The sequence below is a fragment of the Corapipo altera genome, unplaced genomic scaffold (assembly GCF_003945725.1).
Source record: "Corapipo altera isolate COAL_440 unplaced genomic scaffold, ASM394572v1 2b, whole genome shotgun sequence".
NCBI lineage: Eukaryota > Metazoa > Chordata > Aves > Passeriformes > Pipridae > Corapipo > Corapipo altera.
This window is the reverse complement of record NW_020884874.1, coordinates 4,550,200-4,571,670: the sequence shown is the minus strand read 5'-3', so window position 1 is coordinate 4,571,670 and position 21,471 is coordinate 4,550,200. Positions and strand designations below refer to the sequence as shown.

Sequence of the window (21,471 nt, the reverse complement as noted above, 5' to 3'; positions counted from 1 at the left end):
GCAGACACAGCCCAGCAGCGCGGGGTTTCCATTTGAAACATAGCGAGGAGCTCAGCGCCCCGTAAAGAACCGCCTTCCCGGACGGGAAGTTAACCTGCAATGCCCGTGAGCTGTTCATTAACCCAATGAGGTCGGGTTATTTTCCTTTTTAGAAGAAGAATAATTAGAGTTGTAAACTCAGATTAATAAGCAACTTAAATCTTAGGAGGGGAGCCCAGATTTAGTCCTGACTAAAGAAACCTGTCACTCAGATTTCTCTCCGGATGGAGGGACGCGGAAAGGAACCGCCTCTGTACAAACGGGCCGTCCTGCTTTCCCGGCAGAGAAACCTCTGAGGAGTTCTAGAAAAACAAATATACAAGGGCTTGTCTCTCTTTCCCTGGAAACTGTGCAAGATTCGCCGGCTCCTTCCCGAATACAGGGGGCGGAGGTGATCCTCCATCCTGGTGGCTGGCTCCCCATTAATTGGCTTGGAGGAATAAACAGAAGGGAGCTTGTTTCTGGCTGGCGCCCTGGTACACGCTGGGGCTGCAGGATGAGGGACAGGTCAGAGAGATGCTCCTGCCTTTGTAGGGCTGTGAAGTTAAGGAGGAAGGAGGGAAATGTAGGAGTGGTGAAGAGACAAGTTGTTGTGAAGAGGTGGACGAGGAAGGGGGGAGAAGAGAGGGAAAGGCGAGGACGAGCGGGCGCACTGCTCCGGCGGTGGGGAGGGCGGGCAGGGGCCGCCCTGGGATGCCCCGTTCAAACAGGGCGGAGGAAATCATTGGCTTTGTTTGGACCGGCAAACACCTGGGTGAAGCCGGTCAACAGTGAGGGATGCTCGCGGCTGCCCTCTGTTTGCCTCGAAATAGCTGGAAAACGGAGTCTTGCCTTTCCCGAACCCGCCTCGCGGGGGGACAGACTCCTCCGGCTCGGGTCTCGCCACCCCCGTGCGATCTGCACCCCAGTCATCGATCAGGATTTGTATGTTTTCCCTCCCTTTCACTTTATCTTAGTGTTTGTGCGTGTCAGGCTGGGCCTTATTTCATGGCGTAAGCGTCAAAGGTTTTAACTAACTCGTTTAAATTACTTCAGCAACAACACAGTGAAAAGGCATCGCCTATGAATAGTTTTACTCAGGTGAAGTAATTTCCACCTGGCTTTTATTTCTTATCACTTTGCGTAGGGGAAAACAAGCCGCGTCTAAAACATTAGACAAGTCCGGAGAGACTCATTTCTGGAGAGAGCTGTGTGGAGGCAGATCACCCCTCCCCGCAGAGGGAATCATCCCGCCCACCGGAGCAGCGGGAAGAGAGATGGGGATGGAGGTGAATCCCGAAGACCGACTTCGTGGGGCAGGAGGAAGGGTGGTCCGTGCCTTTGGACAGTGACTTGCCTGTGGGATCGTGAGGTTAGGACGCTTTTCCTGAAGTTCAGAGAACAAGTTCCCAGTAGCCGAAGGCAGCACTAAAAAGCCCTTTTAATCGGACACTGTTTCACTTACGTCTTAAAACTTCACCGTTAACTCAAAATAGGTATTTTTGTGTTTTTCTCTCACAGGAGTTAGATCTTAAAAAAAAAAACAAACAAACCAAAACACAACCAAACCCAGAAAAACAAACCACAAAAGAGGGGTCTATCTGCAATGAAGCCACACCTAGTTTTCAAAGATTGTATGTATACATGTTTTAAAGAGGATACAAGCAGAAATTTGAAAACAAAAAATGTTCCTCTCCATCAGGTCCACACGAATCAGTTTTTCGTTTCCTGACCTTACTTTTTTTCGTTTGTCTTAAATAAGGACTCGGAGAAGCCTGGGGCCACTCCAGCCGAACCAGCCCACTGGATAATGTTGGACGGGAACTGGGATCCCATCTTTTGCAGGTACTGGCCTGGAAACGACAGCCATATGGTATTAATGATTAAAGAAATCGTTCCCTCTTCTGAGCTTTTAATTGCCACCTTGACTAATTTTTAACTGTCCAAGTGTTTAATGAAAAGGGAGGCAGGAGGGGAACAATTTGAATGTTGTGTGTTTTCCTGGGTCTGTGATTTGGTCCCTCCAGGTCCTTTGCCCCAGCATCGTCTAACACTGGGTCCACAGTGAGGGATTCACAGTGTGTCCCAGTGTGCCGAGGTACTCTTCCTCAAATTATTAACAAGGTGACAAGTCTCGTCAACGTTCTGAAGGTCAGGATGGCGTTACAGGGAGAGGCTGTAGAGCCAGTTTAGGGAAGGCTGTCCTGGACAGAAGGACTCAGCGGGCACAGAAATTAGTAGAGGCCCGAGTAAGGCAGGACACATCTGAAAACTCAGCGCTCTGCAATACTAAAGAGTAATAGCGGTTATCATTACCACGCATTTTTAGTGGAGTCATGTTACCTTTTGGGGGTCTATTCTGCTCTCGGCAGGAGTCCCATCTATGTCTGTTGAAATGTACCTGGCAAATTGTCTTATTTACACTGTGGAGAATTTTAGATTTCCTTTGATCGCCTAAAATATCCTTAGCAAATATGCAAGAGCTAAACCCCCAGTGACATTCGAAATATGGTAGGAGTATTCAGGATTTCTGGGACCCACATAGTAATAACCAAGTAACCGGGACCTCTTCTTAGATACTTCCCAGGCACTTTACATTACTTCTGAGCTCGGCCACTCTGAGAAGTGGACTGTATCTCTGTGGCCCAGGAGCTTTAGAGAGATTCCTGTCCAAGACTTTCCTATTGCACTCCAACTTTTTGAATAATCAGAGCCCGAGCATGGATGCCTGTTTGCCAAAATACATCAGAGGGACAAGTATTTCATGGATCTATCTGTCTATCTTCTGATGTATTTATATTCCCATCCCTCACCCTTTTCTGCAGACGTTGGACGGTTTCATATTTGTCGTGGCTCCAGATGGCAAGATCATGTACATCTCGGAGACTGCCTCGGTGCACCTGGGCTTGTCGCAGGTACGCTGTGGGGGCCCACTAGCCCCCTGCTTGCCTGCACCACCCCCCGCGACTGACAGGCTACGGTGAGCGGTGCCGGGGATGAGCCCCTCTCCTCCTCTTCCTCCCCATTCTCCTCCTCTCTCACAGGTAGAGCTGACCGGTAATAGCATTTACGAGTACATCCACCCCGCCGACCACGATGAGATGACGGCGGTGCTGACTGCCCACCAACCCTACCACTCGCACTTCGTGCAGGGTAAAGTACACAGCACCCCGCCCCCGCCCGGCCCGCGCAGTCGAGGAGGGGCCCGTGCAGAGCCAGTGCAGCCTGTAGCTCACCCCGTCTCTGCCTTTCCCCCTCCCAGAGTACGAGATCGAGAGGTCCTTTTTCCTGAGGATGAAGTGCGTCCTGGCCAAGAGGAACGCGGGCCTGACCTGCGGGGGCTACAAGGTGCGTGCCTGCGGCCAGGACCTGGCTCCCCTCTTACCAGCCTTTCCGTGCCCCTGTGCCGGGAGAGCGGTGAAAATGGGGAGAGGAGTCGGGATGAGCCCTCTGCCCGCCGAGATTGCCCCAGCCCAGGATTCTTTCATGTGGTTCATTTCTCTCGGAGTTTCAGGTTGAAGAGCTCAAACCACAAAACCAAGCAATCGAGTTCGCCGTGGGCTGCTTTTGTTTTGGTTTCTTTTTTTTTTCGATTTATTTATTTTGTTTTTTAAACCGAACCTCGCACAACCACTGAGGTTCCCGGGGCGTCTGTGGAAGCTGTCAGGTGACACAACGGGAGCCCTGGGTTAATTTATTTCTTTATTGGGTAACTCGTCAGCTGCAGGGGCAGCTCTCCCAGTCAAAGGTCTTGTCCGCGTGCTTCACACGGTTCTGCCCGGGGCTCCTGGGTAAGGACAGCCCTGCTCTCCTACCTCCTCGCTGCTTTTTCAGCCCAACAAAGCCGAGGAACGGGTTGTACCTATAAACCAAGGATATGTACAGTAGACCAAGAACATCTGTTGAACTAACTCCACGAAGAAACACCCTAATAATAGAGAAGTAAGAGTGGAAGTAGACAGCAGTCATCTGCATGGATACATTAAGGAGATACACCTAAACCTAAGATACTTTTTGGCGACGGATCGCGCCTGTTCTATCTATATAATATACATATCTTACACATGACATACGCACACATGTAACCTCTTTTTCTTACACGCATACACTCCTCATTACAAAGTTGTAACTGGATTGGCACTTCCGCGTCTTTCATTTTTAGAAGAATAATAAAAGAGCAGTTAGGAGGTGGGCCAAAAACCACTTAAGCCAGTGGAAAAAAAGATCTCATTGACTTTAATGGGCCTTAGATCAACGCTGAACTTTCGTACGGGGAAGAACTCAACCCCGATAGAACTGTAGAAAACCCGCAGCCAGTGCCGCTTTGCCAGTGCGGAGACGCGGGACAGCGACTCTCGGGAACCCGGCAGCCTCATCGGCACCGGTTGTCCGGGCCCTCTTCGTGGGGAGGGACGCCCGTCTCAGCACCCCCTTCCCCCCTGCTAGGCAGCCGCCAAGCTTTCCTGTGTCTCCGGCAGGTCATTCACTGCAGCGGGTACCTGAAAATCCGCCAGTACAGCCTGGATATGTCCCCCTTCGATGGCTGCTACCAAAACGTTGGGTTGGTCGCCGTGGGTCACTCTCTGCCGCCCAGCGCCGTGACGGAGATCAAGCTCCACAGCAATATGTTCATGTTTCGGGCCAGCCTAGACATGAAGCTCATATTCTTAGATTCCAGGTAGAGCTGGGGTTATTTCTAAATCTATTCTCCTAACCCCTCCCTTGTTCTCCCCTGGGCCTCCTCTACTGTCCTCTCACCCACTTATATTTGCTGCTTATGTCTCTCGCAGGGTAGCTGAACTAACAGGTTACGAGCCCCAGGACTTGATAGAGAAGACCCTTTACCACCACGTCCACGGCTGTGACACCTTCCACCTGCGTTGCGCACATCACTTGTGTAAGGAGATGGTGTTCTTGTTAAAGACCCTGCCCCCCCTCTTCTCCCTCTGCAGAAGAACTTTGGGGTTGCTGGGATTTACCTCTAGGTCGGAACGGGAAAAGCCAGCTCACTGGAGGGGAGAATAAGCATCTATCTATCTGCATCTAGTTAATCAAGGTTAGATATAGATTGAACTACAAGCTGGAGGGAGAAGGACATGGAGGGGGATCGGCAATGAAAAGCTATTTTTCCATTCTCATCTCCTGGTTGTAGGACAAACACTGCCCTGCCCAAACCTTAGGAGCTCCATTCACTTCAAATTCTGATTAGGGAAACCCTTTTTTCTTGCTCCAAAAAGCCATGCCAGTAAATTCAAATACCTTTGTTCCACTTCCACCCAGTCTCACAAATCTTATCTGTGTATGTAATTTTGACTGCAGTAGTGGGCCTGATTCAGAGAGATGTTCTTTATTCTATTTTGATATCATGATGTCATTAATACATGGATAGATGAATAAAAAGGATATTAATTTCCGGTAAGTTTCCTTTCAGAGAATGTAACGAGAAGAGATAAAACTCAAATACATATTTATAGAATTAAATGTCAATGAGGATATGTCAGGATGGGGGGGGGAGTCGGTAGGATTCGTCCCCCGTTGCCACTCTTCTCGCCCCTGCCGCCCCGCCACACCAATCTCTCCGAGTAGCCTTTGATAACGATCTCAGCTACTGAGATCAACCCTGCCCGGGGGTCACCCTTGCCCACGGGTGGTTCTGTTCCTGCCGGTTCCCCATGTGATGCTAAAGGGTTCCTAACCCCTCTCGTCGCCTACAGGGGTCTGGGGGGAGTGTGCGCCCCCTTCCCGGGGTTGATCCAACTATAGGAGGGAGCCGCGCTGAGGCTCTCCCCGCTTTGTCCCCGCAGTGCTGGTGAAAGGGCAAGTGACCACCAAGTACTACCGCTTCCTAGCCAAGCACGGCGGCTGGGTGTGGGTGCAGAGCTACGCCACCATCGTGCACAACAGCCGCTCCTCCCGCCCGCACTGCATCGTCAGCGTCAACTACGTCCTCACGTAAGTCAACCTGGGGCCGCTCCGAGCTGCATGGGGCCGTGCGGGGCCGAACCCCGCCGATGGGCACCTGCCTGTGCGCCCCGCACCGGGAGCTGCGGGCCGGGCCCGCGGCCGCTTCTCCCGCCCGCCTCTCCCCCTCGCCCCGGTGGCGGCTGCTGAGCCCCCTCGCCGCCGCGCTGACCAGGGCAGGCTCCCCAGGTCTGCTAGGAAACACACTGAGCGCTTTCATCTAGATGAAGGGTTTCCCGTCTGCCTTCTTCTTTCTCTTTCGAGAGAGGAAAAGATTTAGAGGTTTGTCACCCACATATTTTGCTGCCCCCTCCTTCTTTTTCCTTTTTTTTTTCTTTTTTCTTTTTTTTTTTTTTTTACTGTTCAAATGCACCCAGCATTAAATAAAATTTAATGCAGCGTAAAAGAAAAGGCTTCCACGTACCGAGTTATTTATACTCAACAAACAGGACATCTGTTTTTCTTTTCAAAAATCTGGGGTTTGAAGTTCTTAATTTCATCCAGAGTCTCTATCAAAGCTTGGAGATTTCTTTTTTGTTCTTGGAGTGTGATCCTTACAGTGAACCACAAGAAAGTTGGTAACCAGAAGGGTCAGTTAAACTTTTTAAAAAATAAAATCAAATAGAATTTAAAAAAAAAATAGAGTAAATGCTGAGGTACCGCATATCTTAATACATCTCCCTGTATTTGTGGATGGCTAGGTTGTGCTCCAGCTTAGACTGAAACAAAGAGGCCCAGTGAGGAAGGGGAAGCTTGGTCGGACTATTTTCAGGTGTTTTTCATGGTGATTGTTAGCATCTCCTCTGGACACGGCAGTAGCTGCTGCTGGCAGCATTGATGTTTCATTAGGGTCATAGGATCGGTCAACCGGTCAGGACGGCGGTACCTCGTTGATCCTGGGGGTCTGGATATTCCTCTGTTCCGCCGCTGCTTTTTTTTCTTATTCATATATTTAGTTTTTTATTCTGGAGACAAATGTAGGTATAGGAAGCGTCCGAGAGGCACAAGCCTCCCCCCTCCTAAAACTGGGGCGATGACAGCATTATGACCTTGCTGTTAAGGCTTTCGCATGCCCAGGTGGCGAGTGGTTTGGTAGCCCAGTTTAAGGTGTGCTTCCCAAAGTAAAGTGGCCCGACGCGTAGGCCACTGCTCTAGTCATGCATGGAGGTGCGGTTGGTGGAGTGGTAAAGGGGCTGCTGGTCACGGTGCATGCACTGCTAGGGCATAATCCGTCCCTTTGGTGTGTAAGGTCATAACGGGCGTAGAGCTCTAAGATGGTCAGACAGGGTTTACTGCGCCTGCATGAAAAAGCAGATATTTGGGTTAGCACTTTGATGTAGGGAGTAAACTGCGAGTAAATTCCCTTAAAAAGAATCCCTTTTATTCCCTTTAAAAAGGTATGCGGCGTAATACCCTGGCACTCCCTCAGCAAGGACGCCTGTCAGCAGAGGCGTTATCACCTCCGCTCTAGCTATTCTGAACATTTGTATGTCCGTTTTCCCTGTACCAGTCCCTCTCTGTATTTTTTGCCGTTTATGTTTCTCAGTTAAGTCCAAGCACCTGCCTTAGGTGAATGGGGAACTGCAAAGAGGGAAATTAGTGTATCGTAACGCTAAGAAACAAGGAACTCGAAGGCAACTAGCACACTGGAGTGGTTTTGCTCCAGAAACGCTACTTTTTTCTACGAGCATTTGAGATTATCCGTCGTTTCCCTCTTCTTTAGTCCTAAAAGGGTGAACATCAATCACGGAATTCTACCTCAAATGATTGGAGTGGAAATGAAACATCCCAGTGGATCTGTTGAAAGCCAGCTGGGCATCCAGCTCGATCTGTCCCTTAGTTGCCAGGTGACCGACACGGTACCAGAAATTCAGGCTGGCACAGCATAGCAAGTGCTCTGGTACCCCCATGGGGGCCGGTCAGACAAACCCTTCAGAGCTGTGTTCCAGCAGCATGACTGGCTGTACCATGTGCCGTCCTACCCCCTTGGCTGCGCACAGGTGCTGCGGTCACCACCTGTGTCACACAGCCCAGGCGTCTGTCAGCTCCCAGATGTTACCGAGGTCGGGGGCACTGCGGTCAGCCTGTTCGCAGGCCGTTTGCATCTCCACAGCCCGCTGCTCCGGGGCCCCTCGACCCGCGGGGGCAGCCGCCGGACAGCCCCTGCGTGTCCGCGGCTCCGCGCCCCGGCGGGATTTCCCCGCCGCCTGGAGGCGGGGCGCCTGAGCACTCTCCCGCCCTCCCAAAACAGCGCTGCAGGGAAGCCGGCTTCCCCCTCAGAAGCGGTACCCAAAGCGGAAGATTCCTCCGCCTCAGCTGACTTATCATTGGAGGCAGTATACGGATTTTCAGAACCTGTTTTCAGCCAGACTGACATGTAGTAGGACTACAGTTGTTTTTTTAAGATTTCCCTTAGAGAATGAAGTGGGCAACTTTGTTACTCGGTGTAAGTCTCCAAGTCTCCCCTTGCGCCCTTTTCTTAATTGCCTCGAGGGTGGAGGACCGAGGGAGGGCAGAGAGGGAACCAGACTGGCTAAAGTTGGAATACTGAAAGCTGGGAGGTCCAGCATTGGCTGCGGCAACTGCCATGTGCTGTCGACGGCTGTAATCCAGACACCAACACTCTCTGGCTCTTCATTAGGGCACTGTAGAAGAAGAGATCGCATCCTGCTTGCTTCTGCAGCAGGGCTGCTGCTGCTGCAATTCCTGCCCTTGTTCCAGGGGATAGGTATAACTTCCACTTGATGATGATGATGATGATGATGATGATTATTGTTATTATAATCGTCATCATCATCATTATAATTATCATTATCCCACTTCTCTGCCTAGCCTACCATTCAGAAAAACATATAGGGAGAAAAGGCCTTGCCATGTACCAGGGGGTTGTAAGCAGAGAAAGGGCTGGCTTTTAAAAAAGTGAGATGTAGTCAGGCTTTTAAAAAAGTGAAATGAATTTATCCTCTGAAATGGGTAACTGGAGGTAGAGGGAGCTTTTAGGGAAAGGCTCATGGTGGCAGAGTTGGCCAGGGGGATGCTGAACTACCTAGAGCAGGTTTAATTTTCTTAGTGAACTATTCAGAGTCAAGATGTTATCACTCAAATGAGAAAGATAGGTGGGAAAAACATAGAGGAAAATGAGAGGTTATGGGAACTTGAGGTTTTCCTCTGGTGTGAGGTAGGCTCCACTCCAGGAGGGCTGGACAAAGGTCCTGTGGCACTCAAAATCTGCAAGTGTTTAATATACTTTATGCTGGTATACATCCTATAAATACTGTAGTTCCTTAAGGATGGCACTGGATTATTACAGTAAAACAAGAGAGGCTGAAGTAAGCAGTACATGTGTGCACCATGGGTTCCTCCCATGCTTCACCCACGGGGTAGTGGGTGTGTGGCAGAGCCCCTGGTGCAGCTCCTCATAGAGGCACAGGCACAAATTTGCCTGCTGCAGCCAGGTCCTCTTACAAAACCAAAGGGGAAGAACATGCTTACAGAACAGAAATACAAACCTTTGCATACTGACTCCTGTGTGTGGAAGCCAAGGAGAAAGTGAAAGAGGTACAAACTAGTGGTTTTTTGTTTTTAAACAACATAATTGCAATCCCACACATTTGGGATTGCAAGCTAGAACTTGAAAGATGGGATGACTCCCTCCAAAAATTCATTTGAAAATAGGAAATAGGAAAATTGCAAAAGGGGTCATAAGCTTTGGAAGATGTGCTGCAAATTTCTGACCTGCTGGGTCCCTGGTTCCTTTGCACAGTACTTCTTCACTCAGGGAAAGACCCAGGATTTTTTTCGGTTTGCTCATGGGATAAGGAGCTTTTTCTCACTGTTGAGAGGAGCCTCTGTTTTGGAAAGGAGAGGATACTGAGTGCCATAAGTGCCAAACTGATCTGAAGCAGTTTCAGTGCAGGCTGAGCAGGAAGAATGAGAATCTCTTACCTTGTAGCTTCCCAGCTCACCCGGGTGGTACTGATGATGAAAAAGGAAAGAATGAAAGAGAGTTTATGCAAAAAGAACTCCCCACACCTCAGTTAAAAAAAATAAAAAAGAGGTGATTTTCATTTTCCATAAATCTCGAGCTCTGAGAACGTGAATTCTAGGCTTGAGAACAAATGTTTGTAATAAGTATATATACTGAATTAAATTGGCACAGTAGCAATGGCATTTTAGGAATAAGAGGAAAGGTGATTTTTTTTGCATAATAGCAGAGTATCAAAAATTAATACAAATAACCATTAAGGATTCCATCTTTAAAGCACACATATTTGCTCTTCTTTGTATTCTGCTTGGCATATGTGAGTACAGACAGAATATTTGTTTCTTTTCTTATTTGTTCTGTACACACAGTCACCATATCATTGATTATTAGCTGTGCATGTTTATCACATAAAGGGACTCAAGTATGAGTCAATTAATAGAGAATGCAACTGCTGAAGTTAAGTTTATATTTGGATCGCAAACAACCCCCTCTTAAACAAATGGCTAATGCAAAAATCCTTTGACGTTCTGAGCATGGGCAAATATAATAATTTGTCCCCAGAGAAAGCTAAAGAAACTTTCCTATATACATTTTGTCATCTTTTATCATTTAAAAGAATAGCAATAGTGGTGACATATACAGATAACACGGATTAGGTACCTAATTGTGACTAATCTCTCTCCTAATGATATAGCATGTATTTGATATAGTCCCAGTTGACCTGATTAGGAACACAAACTGAATGCAATTTATATGAAAGATTATTTCACAAATGACTGCCATATTGACAAATGTTTTACCAACAATGTGGTCGATGCAATTTAGAATAAATTAACCATTAATTGTATCTACACACTTCACCTTCGAATTATTATTACTATTCATAGCTTTGTGTACTACTAGATTTGAAATGATACAGATAGCAAGGTACTATCTTTATGTGTGATGGCTCAGACTTCAAAAGCAGTCCTTCCTGGCATATTGAGTGGGCTTTAAGGAAATTCGTGTTTCACACAGAAAAAAAGCTCTCCCCATATTTGTGGACAGTTACATATTTTCATAGCTTTTCATAGAAATCTTCTTTTTGTCCTCTCTCTAGGACATCAGGTCTCACATCTGTCTCTTCCTAGTCAATGGGAGAATCCAAAAATTTATTTCCACACCCATGTGCCTGCCTTTGTTGAGAATTTCTTTCAAACTGACCTAATTGGAATTGCCACATTGTTCTCTTCTTAGTCAAAGGTAGATATAGGTTGTCTGGTATCTCCCAAGTGTGTGATCGAGTGTGAAGGATAGTGAATACACTGTGAAAGTTACTGCTTGCAGAAGTAATCCTGTGTATACTTTCTCATATCATTAGTGAAACTAGTTGTATGAACAAGCTTAGTCATCCAACCTGTAATATTCAAGATAAGGCTTTGTAACTTTAGCCGGATAATGTTTCGGTTTTTTTCTTAAGTAGTTGTAAATAGTAGAAACCAATTTGCCCTGCTACTTTTCCTTTATATTTCTCTGTATTAATGGGAATTTTTGCCACTTGCTTAATTGTGCACAGTACTGGGTCCCATTTTTTCTGTTCAGTCTGCAATGTACTTTTCCTCGGACTGTAAAGCCTACCATCATTCACATAATTGGATTAGCAATGTAAATATATAGGGAATTGTTTTAATAAATCAGAATGTTTGGGAAGCATATGCCTTGAAGAAAAAACATAAAAGGATTCCTCTTCAAGTATAGCTCTTCCAGAAGATTCCTCTTGCAGTATTCTGTTTGTTCACCATTAGTTTTTATTACAGACTTGTCTCCCTGGAACATTGTTTATGTATTTCTTGCAAATAGGAGACAGGCTTTTCCAGGTGTTCACAGTACATTTCTATAGTTCTTCTTTGTTCATGTAGGGGCTTTCTTAGCTACTATTTGTTTAATTCACTCCAAATTTCTATGCTTGTATTTAAACCAGGTGACTGTAATGGCCAGGGCACTAAAACCAGAGCCTGGAGTCACTGTTCCTATGAAGAGTTTTATTTGTTAGAGAAAGGATAAAAGGACTGCAGCTCAGACCTATGGAAAAAAACCCTCCAGTCATTAGTTTAAATGCATGCATGCTGAGAGTCTCACACGGCACGAAATTCAAGATTGCAAAAAAGTGTCTTTATTCCTAGGAAGAAGGGTGACTTCAAATGCTTTCCACTTCATCATTTTCCCATTCTCCGTGCTGCCTTTGGAAACACCCTCCTCCCAAACACTGAGTTACAGATCTTGTAAAATGTTTGTCTGGGGTTGAGACACATTCAGTAGGGGCAGCAGCTGAAGCAATTACTATTTCCAGCTGTCTGCCTCACTTCACTGATGAAAGGTACAGGGCCTGCTCCAGGGACTCTTACTCCTAAAACGCCACGTTTATGGTCTAAGGTAAATTGCCACAGATTTTACTTTACATGGAAGCATTGGACTGTACACTGTAGCACAGCTGTTCTTGCTAGAGAGGTTGTTCACACTTTGTCCTTACTCTGCCCTTCTGCACTCTGAATGGCAGAAATGAGACTTGTGAACATCACTACAGCAGCTGGGCGCTTCAGTCCCTTTGGGGGTCAGTCCCAGTGGTCCTCCCTATGTGGCAGAGCGGGGGAGACAATAGACCATGGGGTTTAGGGTTGTATTCACCACTCTGTGATAGCTCAGAATGCTGAAGAGGAAGTTGAAAAAGTGGCTGCTGGTTTTACCACATCACATTTGTATCTTGTCTATGGACTGTGTTAGTAGCTGTGCAGAAGAGACAGGCCAAGCCGTCCATTATCAAAGGATTCCCTTGCATGCTATCGCTCTCTTGATACTCTGCACAAAACTGGATGCAGAACTGGCTCCTGCTCTCGTAACAGCACTAGTGTGTTCCTTAAGCAGGTTTACAATTTTACTAGCTCTGCTTCTGTTTCCTCAATCTGTTGCATGTTTGCTCTTGTTGCTCTGTGCTGCATCTCAGTACTGCTGTCATTCCCCTGTTGTTTCACTGTAATTATCAGAAGGTACAACAGGTGTGATAAGTTACTAAACTGCTTCTGAAGCAAGATCTTCCCTCTACATTATGTTGTTCTTGCTAGTTTTTATTTGTACACACACAAATGTGACATTTTGACATGGCCTAAATTAAGTGTTAAGAAATAAATCTTTTTCCATTCAACAGTGACAAGTATCTGTTTAAAATCTAATTCGCTTTCCCTCACCTCTCTTTTGTACTTTACAGTGTGGGCCAGGCTCCAGCACACATGTTCGTATTCAGTGGGTTACTTCAGAGGTAGCCCCTTTCACTTTGATGACACTATTTATGGAGGCAGGCACTGCTCTGTGTGAACAAGGGTATAGCATCTGACCCTTCAGGATGGTTGAACTCTGGAATCAATCTCATGATCTTTAACACAGTTAGACAATTTATTCCTGTTGTTGTCTTTTGTTATGATCCACTTAGTGCAATTAGATTTCAGAAGTCCTGATTTACTAAAGCACTTGAGCACATGTCAGGCTCTAAAAATGCTTAGACATAACTTTCAGTACATGATAATATCATAGTGAATTCAGTTTTGAAATACAAAAAACCCCTTAGACACACTCTTAGAAATGAGAATATTCCTTGGCTTTGCCAAATAGAGATGACTTGAAGTAACATTTGTTACTGTGTTGAATTGGGACCTAATAAAGAACAGCCATAGTTTTTCAGCTACAGACCACTGTGTATAAATCTTGGGGGCAGCAATGTTGAAAATAAAAGCTATTATCTGCAGAAGTTTCGGTGCAGCTATGGAAACTCATAACTGCCTGACTAATTAAAGTTTGGCTATATCCCTAGCATTGTACAGATATTTTGACATAACCTCGTGTGAAGACCTTTAAACCCATCCAGTATTCAATGTTCTTACATCTGTGCTGTCAGTGAGCAGGTGAACATGACCTGATGGCAGCCTGTTCTCAAGTAGCCTGTAGCTTTGATCGTCTCTGTACTATGGTTTGCAGCTCTTAGCCTGGGCTGCTGCTATAGAAAACTCTCTCCCTCTGACTTAAGCCCTGGCTAGCTAAAATCCACCCAAAGGCATTGCACGATATTTTTCTCTTGTTGTTTCCAAAGACTCTTTTGTACACAGAACAAAATAATAACTCTTAATGACTGCTTCAGGAGGCATATCTCAATAGAGTATTTGCTCAAATAGAGACTGCACTTGGGGATAAATAGTTTGATAGCATCCTCCCATTTGCAACTGAACTTCTGAACAGTGTTCCCCAAAATAATTCTGTTGATCCTAAGCTGCTAGTAGGAGTGTTAAAGAAAACTTTTCACCTTCCAAAAGATAATCAGACTCCTTGGTGCTTTCTGGTTTATAAAAAACAGCAATGGGGGTGGGGACATGCCTTCAGTCCAAAGAAAACTGCCTGCTTGGGTGACTATAACCGTATAATATGGGAACATGCTATTAGGGCTTCCACTGGGATATTTAGTGAGTTCAAGAAAGCAATAAGGCAGAAGGTGCACAGCACCATTTACACAGGTGTGATACTCTGGAGTTGCTCTGTATGTGCTACAGAAGTGATCACCAAAAGCACAGTAAATTTCACACATCGTGATATACTGGACTTGTTGCACAAACCAAATCAAGTGTTCAGTTGCTTTAGCTGCAGATTAACTGTAGTGTTGGTCCAAAGACAGTTGTAGGTTGGCAGTGGAGTTGATCTACATGAATGCTGTGGACATTTTTATGGGAACAATAAAAGTGTCTCTGCTTAGTCGGAGACACTTCTAAGCATCCAGAAACCCTTGATGAATGTGCATGTGAAGCAGTGACAACAGAATGACTAAAGCCAGCTAAGGCCTCTGCCTGTCCTAGTCAAAGCAATGACCAAGAAGACAAAGGTACTAGGCAGATGATAGATTTAGGTTTCCAGAAAAGATGAAAGCTAGATGTTATTTTGTTTTATTAAGTTATTTTTACTTATTTATTGAGAAATTGTAGATATTCCTATTAACTTTTTTACTACCTATAATCATTTGACCCACTGGAGACTCCTTCTTCCCTTTCATAAGCTGGATTTTAACATAGGCATGCATTTCTTGAACTGTGTATGTTAATAATGAATTGTTGTTATCCTAACCATTAAAAAAGTCTTTTGAATTTGATAGATGACGTGGGGAAAGCAGTATTTTTGCAGTAGATGGTGGTTTAACTTATTCTGTGGCCCAGAGAGTCTAGGTAGTAAACAAGTTATCCTACATCAATTTTAACATTTAATGGACCCACTTAATAACCATGTATAATGTACACTTTGAGGAGACAAGATCAGTGATTACTAGGGAAGAATCAAAAAAAATAGAGAATTATGTATTACCTTATGGCCTCATGATATTGTCCTTTCTTGCTATTTGTTTCCTGTTTTAACAACATCAAATTTTGTACATTATATGTCTATCAAAGCTAGATGACCAAGGCGATATGAACAGAGACTTAGACCTAAGTGACTAGTAATGTGGGTGGGATTTGGCTGCAGTAGAGATTTGGCTGTGCATGGGAAGAAGCTAAAAAGCAGTCTAACTCTTGTACAAAAAAATGAAATGAGAAAACAGGTATATTAATTTGTAAAAAAACCAAAAAGCCATTCTCCCCAAAAAGCCAAAACTCCAATGAGAGCCCTTGCCTGTCTTCCTCCCCTTACCTTTAAAATTTAAGAAAAAGAAGGCTCAGTTGAAAAGTAGTTATTAAGTATTACATCATGCTTTTTTGGTAGATCATGGCACATTATGGCCCTCAGAGGCAAAGTGCTCTCCCTTGGCCAGACTTGAGGAACTTTGGACAAGTGAATCAGAAAGACTTTTGTTTTAGAAAAATATTACTTCCTAAGGAAAGTGGAAGTCTTATGACAAGGAAGGACTAATCTGATGAAAGAGAAAGGGATCTACTATAAATGGGATGTCCTCACCAGAAAAAGTTCATGGATCCTTTTGTGCTCAACATGCCTCTTCACTGTGAGGGGCAGCTGATCAGAAAAAGCAGGCTGAAATTATGGACAAGTACATTATGAGGCATGCAGATAGAAAATTTCCAAAGAGGAATAAGTAGAATGAACAGTAAATAGTTTTTCAAGCACAAATGTTTGTCTCCAGTAAATTATTCCCAGATCCCAAAAGCTTACATAGAAAGTCATCACAGAAAAACTAATTAGTTTTTCAAGTATTAACCCTAGGATCTTAGGAACATTGTCACAACAAACCTTTAATTATGGGAGACATAGAGGAGTTGATAAAACCTGAAATATCACTAATTTAAGTTTTACAGTAAATTATTAAAAGTAATAACAGCAAATTGTCAGGACCACTCTTCACAGTTTCAAAGGAACTGAAGTACGAAAATGCTTAACTACTGTGGTATAGAGTGTAAGATAAGAACAGCTATACAGAATCAGACATACTGGTAGTGACTATGGGAAATACTTTGGAAAGAGTTAAAAAATAGGAGAAGCATGCAGTAATGCTTCCCCAGTACTTTCTCCCAGTCTTTGAGAAGTTCAAATGATTTCCTAGAAAGAGGTGAGATCTTTGAGAGTATTAGTTGTCAATGTTTTTTGGTTTGTTTTTTTTTTTCCTCCACAAATTTACCTGTTTATTTTTTGAAATCATGTGAGCTTTTGCCGAGGTTAAGTAAATGTAATAAGAAAGGCCCTTTTTCTTGGTGAAAGTGCCACCTTTTTTGGTTTTTTCATAGCTCCTATTTCTTCTGTTAGAAGAAGAAGCAAAAAACTGCTTCCTAATAATTTTCTCTATGTTGCTCATAATTTACCATTTGTTCTCCCAGTCACCTCTTTTTCAGCTTGAGAGTCCTTAATTGTTTCTCATATTGAGGCTGTTCTAAGCCCATCATCTTTGCTGTCCCACTCTAAAGTTTTTCAGGTTTTCAGATAAAATGGTCAGAATATACAATATTTGAAATAGTGTATGAGGGGTTTATGTATAGTATGAGGTATAATCCTTATCTTTATAATCCTCATTTACTGCATAGTTACACCACAATGCGCATTTTCTTACATACAGGGCAGTCTGTGTTACATCAGTGACCACTCTGCAACGTGATGCTTCTTACTTTTGTGAAACTTCTCAGTGTAAGTGGAGAATCATACAGATTACAGGATTCTTCACCAAAACAGAGTTTAAGAACACTAATTTTAGAAATAAAAATCTGAAACTACACTTTTAAGCCCCATAGAGAAGACTGTTATATATGTCCCCGATATCCTAGAGTCCATAGCTACGTAATTGTATTTTGTGAAACGAAACATCCAGATATAGGACTTTTATCCAATTTTGTGCCAACTTTTCAGTTACTTTTACAAAACATAGATCAGCCAAATCTTGAAAGCATCTTAGCTGGTTTTAGCCCTTGCCATGAGGGGACAGAATTAGTATAAGGCCTTTATCTCTGAAATAGTGCTTGGATTTAAAATGACAACATCCAAACCCCATGAAAATCATGAGAAGCTCCTGTTAGTTCTCCTTACTACATACCTTAATGTTCTGTAGAAATCCTTAGTCTTTAGAAACCTGTTATTTTTAATCTCTGCCAAAAAATCATCTGGGTCCTCTCAAATCCTTTTGTCCAAGCATATCAAAGAGCTATCTAGCATGCTATTTCCAATATTTTCTGCTCAGTTAAGTACACAATAACAATGGTATTACATGTATTCAGTCGAACATTTTTATTCATAGAATACATCTCAAATTTATTTTAGCAGTTTAAATAAGTGAATTTAATGTCTATTTAGTCAAGCATTACAGTAGTGAGGACTTAAGTAGATTAGAAATAAATGAATCCAATTAAAGAACACGTCTGTGAAATTTTGTATGTCACTGGCATGAATGAGCTGTTTGAACAGCAACTGTAAAGAAATCATTAATGATTAACTATCTAGCAGAGGTTTAATCAAGGATAAATGGTATAGGACATAGTTAAAAATGTTTGCGTTGAATACGTGGAGATTCTGAAATAATAAAAACATGTTTTGCATCAATAGTGACATGGGTACTGCCCTTGGGAATGTATTTTTTGTTATCTGTGGTGATGTGCAGATGAGATGCAGCTCAGAGTTAGCTCAGTAATGTCAGCTATCGTGCATTGATACCATAGCAGGAGGTTGCTCCTTCCAAAAAAGCTGAAGTTTAATAGGTGACACAGACAAAGATATTTCACAAAATAAGTGTTACCTACAATAGCATATTGTTATCTTCCTCTTCAGAGCTAATAATGCAGCAAATGCAAAATGAGGAGCAGCTAATCAAGCTGGGGCTGTTTAGAAGGAGAGAAGGAGGCTCAGGAGTGACCTTATCACTCTTTACAACTATTTGAAAGGAGGTTGTAGCCAGGTAGGGGTCAGTCTCTTCTCCCAGGCAGCCAGCAACAGGATAAGAGAACACAGTCTTAAGCTGCACCAGGGGAGGTTTAGGTTGGACATTAGGGAGAAGTTCTTCACAGAAAGGGTGACTGGGCATTGGAATGGGCTGCCCAGGGAGGTGGTCGAGTCACCACCCCGAAGGGGGTTTAAGAAAAGGCTGGATGTGGCACTTAGTTCCATGGTCTGGATGACAAGGTGGTGTTCAGTCACAGGTTGGACTCGATGATCTCAGAGGACTTTTCCAACCTAGTTGATTCTGTGATTCTGTGAAAGTTAAAGTAAGGATTCTCAGAAGTGATCAATGCTGGGCTAGATTAAAAGTCCCCTTGGCTGCCTCGATGGTAAGCTCAGGCAAGTGCCAAATGCTTGCTAAATCCCAGGATGCATGATTCATCTTGTATGGCACCAGTAGTCTTTGGGAGGGTTGGGAATTGAATCCAGGTCACTTGGTTAACAGATTGGTGTCTTACGGGTGTCAGTGATATTCAAGGTATGCTTTTTTAACACAGAAAAATATTAAGAATTCTGATATGGGAAAATCTACCCTTTATAACAGCAGTCTATTGCATTGTTGTCAGTCTGGCTTTCTGCAAAATGGAAACCATTCTACAAGGATATGAGAGATCTTATGTTTATATGACACTAATTCTTAAAGAGGTGTTGTCTACATGCACTCGCTGATGCACTGAGGTGACATTGGTTTTAATGGGCTGGTTGAAGGGAGTAGCTGGAAGAAAAGAAAACTAGAGTTTTTAAAGTCTCATTTAACAGGCCTTTTGTTTATTAAGAAATATTATTTTGAATATGCCAGTGAATTTAAAGTAATAAAACATCCAAATGATTACAAAGTCACCATAATAATTTAGTAAAGGCTGACGGTATGAACGTGATACGTGGAATTTTGCAGGGTTTAACACGACCAGGTAAAGTATACTCAACTAGCTGAGAATAAAAAAACCAACCAAACAAAAAACCATAGCAGGCTCTGAGGTCATGTCCCTCTAAAACAATTTTCTTATTATGAGGCAGATTTTAATATATAACCTATTCTAACATATACAAACATTTATAAACTCCTGTCAAATATATTTCTCCTTTTAATTTGGCAAGAACTGAATATACATCAAACACGACATTTAGGCAGCTGTTCTCCTAAACGTCTTGCAGTTGAAAGTAAGTACTCCCAATATAAATAAATGTTACAGAATTAAACTTAGGTCATCATATTTCATGAATTAAAGTATTTTTTTTCAGTGCTATCTGTAACTAAAAATTGTAATTAAATTTGTATGTAATTAGCCTGGGATATCTTGGGCATTATTCATGAACAATAATAAGTTCCTGGTGCATATTTTCATCTAGCAAGTCTAATAAATAAAGGCAAATACAGTGTACAGAGACCTCCTTTTTGGAGCCAAAAATGGCTAGGCATGTGGTTTGGAATGAAAAACTGTACCTTCAGGCTGCTGAAAAGTCTTCCACACCATGATTATCCAGAGGCCAGGATGTTTTATTTAACTTTGACTGGCAGTTAGATGACTGCATTCTGAGATGAGAAACGAAACAGGGAATATATAAAATTTATCTGACAGAAGTTTTCTAGAGGATATCCTCAGACAGTTGTGTTAAATGACCTGTACAGGAAAATCTGTGCTTCAATTTTTCTGAATGTATCAAATAATTTAATGAACCTTCCCAGTTTGGATTGCTTCATGTTTAAAAGCAAATATAGAAACACAGTATCATGTAAGTGAATCTCATGGCTGAAGAAGCTGTAAACTTTGACTCAACAAGATGTAAACAGCTACTGTTGCTTGCACTATTTATGGAGATAAATGGGTGCCTGGAACTTAATGAAGGGATCCAATATACAGTACTCATACTTCTCCAAGTAGATGCATGGTTTAACCATTAAGTGTACTAATAATAAGCAACCACTTGAAAGAGTTCTGGAGGGTCTTACCAATTACTTTGGTGACCAGTAGCTGAGGCCTATATGGGACTATTCACTCAAGAAGTTTTAGAAAAGAGAGTTGCTCTTTTCTAAACAGCTGAGGCAGGGAGTATCTCTGAGGTTGCACAACTGAATGCCAGCATAGTTTCATAACAAGCAGTGAGGTCCTGCAGCTTTTTTCTCACTTTGTCCTGAAATTTGGCTTTCTGTATGAGCTAAGTGAAACCTACTTATTTTGACTGGTTCTGGAGGACGCTAAAGGGATTGCATATGCTTCTTCTGACAAATCTCGGGAGCAGACCGAGGCCTTTGTAAACATTTCTGAGACACATTGTACATGAACAGAGGACACAGCAGATGAGGAAATTGTCTGTTTTGTTGTACCATCTGCTGATTTAGAAAGCCATGAAGATGACAAACAGCCAGAATCTGTTCTCTTTTCATTCATCTGCTGAATGGTGCTCTGTTAGCATTGCATGAGCTGGAGTGTGGAAATGTTAAAAGTTGCAGGCATTGTTTAAAAGTAGAAGAACGATATATTGCAGAATTGTGGTCAGACATGCATGAGGAAGTGCCAGACTTTTATCACCTTCATGTCTGTTTTTAACTGAACTGCAATAACTCAGCAAAATAGACTGAACGTTAATGACATTGACACCTTTGGTTTCATCTCACAATTTCTATTGATAGACTGGCAGAAAATCTGACAAATATAATTTTTTTGATTTTTAGCTAAAAGAAATGGGGAGCGTGTATGACCCTTTTCACAGATTTTTCATGTAAAACTAGAGGAAATTAAGAACATATATCATGTATTCAATTGAAATAATAGTGTAACCAATTATAAGTAAACCTTGTTTTCTTTTGTATGAGCAATATTTTCTGCTTTGCTTCAGTCATGTGAATGATTGTATCAACGATGTAGGAACCTGCTCCAGTAAGATCACCTTTTGCTTTCAACTTGTACTTCATGAACTACTTCAATACATGTAAAGAATGACACAGGTCTAGATCCAGTGTTTATCAGGTTTAGGTGCTCCCATGATACCTTTTTATTTCATTATTTGCTGGGATTTCCAGTGACAGTATGATCAGTGCATATTGTTCAATTGAAAGATACCTAAGAATAAGA

The 21,471-nt window shown here is 43.2% G+C and overlaps 1 protein-coding gene across 3 annotated transcripts in view; it reads left to right on the top strand.

Moving 5' to 3' along the window:
- The window catches only part of SIM1 (SIM bHLH transcription factor 1), a 54,572-nt gene that overhangs the window by 10,391 nt on the left and 22,710 nt on the right, over positions 1–21,471 (top strand). For 2 of the 3 annotated variants that reach the window (XM_027634005.1, XM_027634004.1), the window contains exons 3-9: positions 1,781–1,863; positions 2,844–2,933; positions 3,063–3,171; positions 3,281–3,366; positions 4,497–4,696; positions 4,809–4,915; positions 5,823–5,970. In XM_027634005.1, coding sequence (XP_027489806.1) covers positions 1,781–1,863; positions 2,844–2,933; positions 3,063–3,171; positions 3,281–3,366; positions 4,497–4,696; positions 4,809–4,915; positions 5,823–5,970 — 823 coding nt within the window. Of the gene's footprint in view, positions 1–1,297; positions 1,391–1,780; positions 1,864–2,843; positions 2,934–3,062; positions 3,172–3,280; positions 3,367–4,496; positions 4,697–4,808; positions 4,916–5,822; positions 5,971–21,471 lie in introns of those variants that run through there. The other variant, XM_027634006.1, reaches the window with a different exon arrangement.